The sequence below is a fragment of the Trachurus trachurus genome (assembly GCF_905171665.1).
Source record: "Trachurus trachurus genome assembly, chromosome: 6".
NCBI lineage: Eukaryota > Metazoa > Chordata > Actinopteri > Carangiformes > Carangidae > Trachurus > Trachurus trachurus.
In genome coordinates, this window is record NC_139897.1 from 11,415,569 (window position 1) to 11,424,026 (window position 8,458).

Sequence of the window (8,458 nt, forward strand, 5' to 3'; positions counted from 1 at the left end):
CAAACATAGTCATACAGTAGCATGGTGCCCAAACTGACAAAATACTGATCTACTCTGATAATTGTTCAGTTGTGTTTTTCATGCAAAAATGCCTAAATTAATTGGTTCCAGGTACTCAAAGGTGCATATTGGCCTATTTATTAGTAATCTATGAGAGGCATTAAAATACCTTGTTTGTTTGGTTTTTTTTTTTTTATTTTTTTTTTTTACTTTTGTTCAGACAAAAACAGCAATTTAATAAAACATTAAAAAATATTTGGCAATGAAAATAATAGCATTTGTGGCCTTACAGTAATACAAACAACATCACACCAGAAGAGGGTGTTATAGCCTACATGAATATTAAACAAGAGAATTTATCAATTCAACCTATAAACAAAAACCCTACTGGTGTGACATACGTAGGCTATATTGTTATAAATGTAAGGCCCTATGAATTCCAAAGGTCCAGCGAATCTATTTCCATCTGTTTTGATCCCAAACAACAGAAAATCTCTGAAATGTGATCATGGTGCTCTCATTTCTCTGCTTGTGAATAAAAGCTTTCACTAACGTATCGGAGCTATCACACTGAACACAGTGGTCTGCAACACGCCCAGTCTGAATGTCATCATCAACACCCTCATCTAAACATGAAGCATCGACGCTTGTGGCTCAATTGGAGAGAAAAAAAAACAGTTCATCTGAAGCTTTCTGCATATTATTCAACACACTAAACACAGGAACACAGAGACATTAGAGATTTTAATCAGGTGACGATGTCACTATGATTAAATGGTGTCAGGAGAACAAAAAGCTGTGATAAATAAAGCGGGCGGACCTAATCATGACCTCTCCATGGTGCTGAACTGCTAATTAAAACAATAAGGGGCTTTATGGTCTCTGAATGCGGCTCAGTGTTGGAGCATCATGCCCTGCCCTTTCCGTATTTGTGGTGGTATTTTTTAAAGCCATTACGCCAAACTTTTGCCGCAGCTGCAGGGGTGGTTGTTGTGGTTGCTCCGGTTTCCCCTCAAGTGGACTCCGCACTCCCATCTGCCTAAACATCGATATGATAATTGGACGTATGTGTTTCCCCCCCCCCCCACCCTAAGCATGAAGCACGCATTAATGGAGCAGACTCCCTCCACATAAACACTCCTGTTTTCACTATCTGGAAACACAATTCATATTATCCCGATGCTGCTGCTGCTGCTGCAATTCACATCGACCTTGATTTGAAGCATCGAGACTGCACCATGCTGACATCCAGCTCACGGGCTGCTGTTGTAGCACAGGAGCACATCATCAAGCATTGTCCTCAGCCCTGTTATCGCAAGCCGGATAGGCCATATGTGCATCACTGTTACATTGTTTCCACCTATGCAGAGATGAATCCAGTATGGCACTTACCAACATCAGTCCTGTCGCCGGCCCTCCCTGCGAAATGCCCGGTGTGCTGATCAGATCAGATTGCTCTCCGGAATGGTGATTTTTGAATAAAAGCCGCACAGCAGCCCAGGAACCTGTGTAGGAAATACACCCCCCATCATCATGTGCTCTCTGCTCTGCTCCCCAACAAGAAGGCATCAGGAGCACAGAATCAAAACCAAGACAAAAATAAATGGGGCATTATAGTTCATAACTCTTATTTCTAATGTTTTTAATTGTGAACTGAATGTAATTTTCAAAGTGACATAGACTGTAGGCTATATAAAAGAGTGATATATTTCACATTAAAATCACAATTGTATGGAATTTAAAAATCCTGTAGATATTATAAGTATTTAACATCCAGAACAAGAATATTTATTAATTTTGCGTTTTGAGTTTGGAGCATTTTGATAATATCGATGCAAGACTATCTATGATCTGCAATCGATTAGTTGAGCCTACTCCTGAAGCTCTGTGCTCCGCTGGTTCAGCCTGAGGAGCGGGATCGTCATGTTGTTGCTGCTCCTCTGGTACCAAATGTCACCACCGGTATGTTTGCAAATGTGTTGACCCACCACAGACAGTATTTTATTAATATTCATGCGTTTTTACAACGACTGTGTCCGAATCTAAAAGCTGCAAATATGTGACGATTTAAAAACGTGCACAAGTGTTTATTTCTGAGCCGAGTAAGCTTTTTTAAAATTAGCCAAAACAGAGTATGCAACAAAGAAAAGCGTCTTAACACATTTCCATCGAGCCACCACCACATCTATACCTGCACGATGACCCAGAGAGACGACACAGGTAAACCGAGGCGAAGTCTGTCATTGTCCAAAAGCAAGAAGAAAGGCAGTGTCACAGCTGGGATGTCTGCCAGTGCTGCCACCGTCACTCCCATCAGCTCCTTCTTCAGCAGCCAGCCTCCATCTAAGCTGGCCTGCCCCCTGTGTGGCCACTTGGTACCAAAATTCAAAATCAATGAGCACATTGATTTGCAATGTCAGAACTTCGAGAGAGGAGACAGCAGTGCCGCCTCAGCAAGTAATAGTGTTGTGCCAAGCATCCAGCTGTCACCCAGGAAGGATCCAACAAAGTCCCCGGAGAGGGATCGAAGAAAGGAAGAAGATGTCAAGGAGACCAAGACCAGTCCTTATTTCAAAAAGAATAACAATCAGCAGCCACCGGCACCGCGGGAGATACACAGTAAAACTGTAGTCAGGACGATTGACCTGGGAAGTCTCTCCTCCAAGCTGTCTAGGAAGTATCATAAGCCGTGTGAGAGGACGCAGACAGATGGAAAACATGCTCCAGCGCTCCCTGAAAAGGAAACAGATCCTCCTGAGACACTCAGCAGCTCACAGAAAGAAAATGTTCTTATTGAGAGTTCGGAGAACAAAACAGACGGCGTGACAGTCATTGACCTGACGGCAGCCGAGGCCGAGACTCCAGCAGCAGTCGCAGATCTCCTCAACTCAGAAAAAGGACGTGATCTTAAACAGAAAACACAGAAACCAGAGACTTTACTGGGAGTGGATGCTCCAACATTGCGCCCCCCCACCTCCTCTAAACTAGCAAAGAGGAAGAAGCAAACACCTTCCACTGGCAAAACAGCAGGTTTCAGAAAAAAAGCCAAGTTTGAGGAGAGCAGAGAGCCAGTGGAGCTGTCGTCTAGTAAAAGTAAAACAGTTGCAGAGACAGCTGTTGCAGAGCAGCGTGAAACTGAAATACCTTCTACCTCTTCTGGTGACCCCCCTCTGAGTTCAGAGGAAATTTCTGAGATAAGCGATGCAGTCATCACTAGCGATTCGCTGCCAGAGTTTGGTGCTCAGCAAACCGGCGGTGAGCAGACTGTCGAGGGCTTTCACCCACCGCGGCTTCCCTACTACCTCCGTAACTTCAGGACTGTGCTCCAGGCTGTGCTGGAGAATGAGGACGACAGGGCCTTGTTCAACCAGGATGACATGTCACCCGTACATGCATTTGAGAGGCTGTCAGGTATGCTGCACTGTCAGTCGTATATTGTCATGTAAAAAAAATGTAATGATCATGAAATCAGGCTTGACTGTTGTCATGTTTCTTCTCTATTAAAAGTGATGGGGCAGAAGCTGTATGTGAGGCTCTTCCAGCGGAAGTTGAAGTGGCTTCAAGTCAACAAACTAGATTATGAAGAGATAAGCAGCGATCTGGAACCTGTCGCCCAGGAGCTGGTGAAAAATGGCTTTTTAGAGACAGGTAAATGTAGATGCTTAAAATTCATCAGTGTTTGTACTGTACATTCCTAGTTGACTGAGCTGAAATCTCCTAAATTGACATTAGTGTGTATTTGAGGACTTTTCATATTTCTTTTGCATTCATTTTTTTTTTTACAACTGTTAAGACAGTGGATGATTTATAGAATTCATGTATGACGCCACTTTTTTCTCTTTTTGCATCTCAAAGAGAAGGATCTAGGAGACCTAGAAGAGGCTCTGGACCTGCTGCCTGCTCCTGAACTCAAAGCTCTGGCTAAGACTTTCCATCTGGGCGGTTCTGGGACTCAGAAACAGCAGCTGGTGGAGGGGCTCCTTCGCCTGAGCAAGCAGAAGTCCCTCTTCTCTCTGACGCCCGCTCAAAACAACATCCGGGCTGTCATCCTCAAAAGGTGAGACGATCATTTACCTTTGGTTTAATCACAGCACCAGTATATTTACACAGCGGTCTAATCCCTGCCCCCCTCTGGTTTTAAAGGGCGAAGCAGCTTGCAGGTTCTTGTGTGCGTCTCTGTCGCGCCCCTCGCGCCGTCTTCTCTCGCATCCTTCTGCTCTTTTCTCTCACGGACAGCATGGATGAGGAGGAGACGGCGGCCGGTGGCCAGAGCCAGCTTTTCACCATCCTGCTGGTCAACTCAGGACGTCTGACCTTCCCGAACTACACAGTGCAGCGTGCAGCCAAAGTCTTCCAAGACAGAGAGGATCTGATCAGGTGAGAATGAGTTTATTCTCTCTCTCTCTTTTTTCAAACAGAATAGACATGCATATGTGCTCCTGACTCCGACATTCCCACCAGATATGAAGCATCGATGCGATTCCTGCAAGAGGTAATCGCAGCCATGCAGGCAGGTCAGTGGGAAGAGGCCCTCGAGCTTTACAGCGCTGCCAAAAGCGCCTGGAAGGAGTTGAGGACAAACCATGACCTGAGGTGATGAGGATATCAGTCTATTTATTTGTTTTGTACAGCACAGATATAGAGAGTCCCCTCTGAATGTTTAGTGTTTACTTAACTTTTGTGTTGGATAGTCATCAGGAAGAGCTGCCTGTGTTCCTGCGCAGCTTCACCACAGGATGGGCTTACACTCGTATTTCATCCAGAGGGGTGGAGATCTTGCAGAGGCTCCGTCGATACGAGGTTCGGTGACCTTATCCGTTCACGCTCTGTCACAGTTTGAACAATTTATCAACAACGACGTCATAAGTAAAGCAGCAAATTTTGTGTTTCAGGAAGCAATAAAGGAGCTGCGGTCGTTACTGTTGCAGACTGCTTACTGTCCTGACAGCCGAGGGCGATGGTGGGACAGACTGGCTCTAAACCTCCACCAGCACCTCAAAAAACCTCAGGAAGTGAGCATCACTCACCTCCTCGGAGCAACTCATTTATCTCATTTATCTCTGAGCGTGACACGGTGCTGCTGAGATGTTGTGTTGTCATTTGTGTGACTGTTTGTCTCTCCCCCCCCGTTGCCCCCCAGGCTATTTGTGCTATTAGAGATGGGCTGTCAGACACGCTGGTACGGACAGGACATAAACTCGCCCTGCATCAGAGAGCTGTTAGGATGAAAGAGTCTGCCAGCTTCAAGAAGTACTGCCTGCAACTCAGAGACTTGCCCTCTGTCCATGTCCAAGACGTCAAACATGTGAGTTTGGCACGATCCGTCAGCACTGGGGGTTTCCTGGGAAATAGTCGGCCGTATGAAAGTAAACACGCTTTTGGCTGCAGGTCACAATCCGTGGACAGCTGTTTCCTCACGAGGGTGGCACGGGCAAATCTAGGTTTCTCCTACCAACAAATGGAGAGGGGGAGGAGAGCGCTGATGCCACCGTCATATGCTCGGTGGAGGATTTGTCTTTAGCACATTACCGCCAACAAGGATTTGACCAAGGTAAACAACGCTTCTTCTCCTATTGCAAAACAAACAGATTCACACACAAGAGCTGGACTGTTATTTATTTTTTCATGTAACAGGGATCCACGGCGAGGGTTCAACATTCTCCATGTTGTTTGCTCTCTTCCTGTGGGATATCATTTTCATGGAAGGTATTCCAGATGTTTTCCGAAACCCATTCCAGGTAAAGCAAGCTCCAGATAATTTTGTTGAATAAATTAACCACACATCTATACAAGTTTGAGTCATGATGTGTTATTTCCCTCCAACAGACATGTCCCCTGGATCTTTACACTGACTGTTTCTATGAGAACAGAAAGGAGGCGATTGATTGTCGTGTTCAGTTGCTCAGCGAGGCGTCTGTGGAGACGCTGCACAGCATGTTGGAGGATGTCTGGACCACACAGGAGGGTAGAGTGTGTTCACTGGTCAACTGGGAGCGTTTCTCATCACTCCAGCAGACACAGGTATAAACTCTGTTTTCAGACCAATGTAATTTTAAATGAATTCAATTTTTGGCCACCAATCTTGGCAAAATAACCCATAATGAAAAAGTAAATCCTCTTTTTGTGTTTTTTTTTGTTATACAATATGAAAGAATATTGAAATCTCACATTTACAAAAGCAATTAAGACTCTTTGCTGTGGCACCTTGTTTGCTACAGTATAACTTTCCTTGATGTGTTTTAGAACTCGAATCCAGTTCAACTGTGGCAAATTGAATTGGCATAGTATTAGAAAAGCATGCACCTGTGTACACCCAATAATTCATGTTTCATAATGCATGTCAGGGCAAAAGCCAGGCAATGAAACCCAATGGAAATTGCAGTGAAGCATAGATGAAGGCAAAGGTATAAAGTGGTATGAAGAGCTCAGCAGCATCAGGATGCTTCCTTGAGTTGACAGTCAGCCACACTCAGTAACCAGGCCAGAGGAGCCTTGGATGGAGAGGAGACAAAAAACCCAAAGGCCACTCAAACAGAGCTTCAGATGTCCTCTGCATAGATGGAAGTATCTCCCTAAAGAATAACCCTCTCAGCAGCCCTCCCAACAATCGGCCCTTTGTGGTGCAGTGATGAGACAGAGGCCACTGTGTGTAAAAGGCATATGACAGTCTGTGTCTGAGTTCAAATGACATTTAAAGGACTCTGAACATCTCTGTGCTGATGGGTTTAAAATTGAACCATTTGGACAAAACTTCAAGTGCTAATTTACCAAAGAAGATTCAAACGCGTAAGTGCTGCCAGGAGGTACTGGAGGTGCTGAGGGTCTGAATACTTTTGTAAAAGAGACATTTCAGCCTTCGCTTTTTAAAAAATTTGCCATCATAGTGAGTATATTTATGAGCAGAGCTTTCTGAATCCACTCATCTTATCAATCTAAGCACTAAATTGATTCTTTTCATACATCGTGTCTAATTAGAGTTGGATAGATGATGCAAATTATGCCCTGAACAGATTCGATAGATACAGAGGAGCAGATGTTTTTTCTACTCTATTGTAGATAATAACATGTTACTAACATAACCACTTTTATGCGCTCAGTCCCTGGTGTCTTGCCTTGGCGGAGCCTTCGTAGGAGGAGTAATAGCAAGGATGTCAAAAGACTACAGACACTGCCGTGGAGGTTTGCCAGATCTAGTTGTGTGGAACACCTCAAACAACACCTACAAGGTGAGATCACGTCACATGCTCGCTGATATTTCCCTTTGTGTATGGATTCAGACACTCGTTATAGTGTGTTTTGGCCTGTGACATGAGTTGTTGTGTTGTTGTTGTTGTAGCTGGTGGAGGTTAAGGGGCCCAGTGACCGACTGTCTCAGAAACAACAGATTTGGCTGGATGAGCTGCAGAAGCTGGGTGCTGACGTGGAGGTGTGTCACGTGGTGGCGACTGGTGCCAGAGGAGCTCGTCTGGAATAAACAAACCCAGAAGGACCGATTAAGATTACAATTTTGCTGCTAATTAATCAGAGTGTGGTGAAAATGGAAAACATCAGCAGAACGACTCAAAATAAAATAATGATTTGGGTTTTTTTTTCAGAGTCTGGTTTGTCAAGACCAGATGTTGATAACTACCTCTCAAAACTCGGTTTATTTTCAGTATATAAAAAAGATTTAATCCTATTTCAGTATAAGGGTGGAGTTCCTTGTACCATGTGGTGTTATCATCGAGGAAACCACTATCTTCAACGGGAAGAGGTGCATCATCAGATGATCGTCACTGAGAACTGCCAGGATCAGAAATAGCTTACAGATAATTGGAGCTGATGCATGACAGGAAATGAATCCAACGTCAACACAAAACCGATGGTGTTTTTTTTTTTTCTCTCTTTGGCAACACTATATTCTCAGGATCTTGGGTTGCCAGGCAACATTAACATTTAGTTAGCTGCTTATAACTTGCATGACAGCTCTATGAGTTTGTTATGCAAGTAGGCTACAGTAATTACTCTGATAATAGGTTTATAAATACTTAGTTTTACCACTTCTCTACCAGAAAAAACATCAGTTAGCTACCAAGAAAGGAATATTAAGGCTGAAGTTCATCGGTTTTTAATATCAGTCAATTGATTAATTAGCTGGTTTCTAAAATGTCTGAACACAGTGGTACGTTGGTTGGTATCACAGTTGTATTGCAATAATTACATTGACTGTTTGTTCTGACTGAAGCAGGACCTTTGGATGCATTTTTGTTTGTTTTGTTTTTACTTGAACAATGTAAGTATGTAATAATATCAAAAAGATCTCCCACTGAACTAAATTAAAAAGCACTGGTTAAAATTGAAGTTGCATCTTTATTCAACTAAAAGTAGCAGTATAACAATTTAAAGAATAATCTCTCCTGCCATTAAAATTAAACTTGAGTGAAAGTCTGTAATTATGGCCAGGAAAATATAATCATGT

The 8,458-nt window shown here is 43.6% G+C and overlaps 1 protein-coding gene across 1 annotated transcript; it reads left to right on the forward strand.

Annotated features, from left to right (window-relative positions):
• The first annotated feature begins 1,925 nt into the window (after positions 1-1,925).
• Positions 1,926-7,983, forward strand: fan1 (FANCD2 and FANCI associated nuclease 1). Its single transcript, XM_083973036.1, has 13 exons — positions 1,926-3,411; positions 3,508-3,648; positions 3,856-4,057; positions 4,144-4,377; positions 4,462-4,593; positions 4,692-4,800; positions 4,893-5,012; positions 5,141-5,305; positions 5,389-5,551; positions 5,635-5,738; positions 5,827-6,021; positions 7,098-7,226; positions 7,337-7,983. Exons 1-13 carry the CDS (start codon positions 2,199-2,201, stop codon positions 7,472-7,474), a joined length of 3,045 nt encoding a protein of 1,014 aa, XP_083829162.1. The 5' UTR covers positions 1,926-2,198; the 3' UTR covers positions 7,475-7,983.
• Positions 7,984-8,458: the final 475 nt, after the last annotated feature.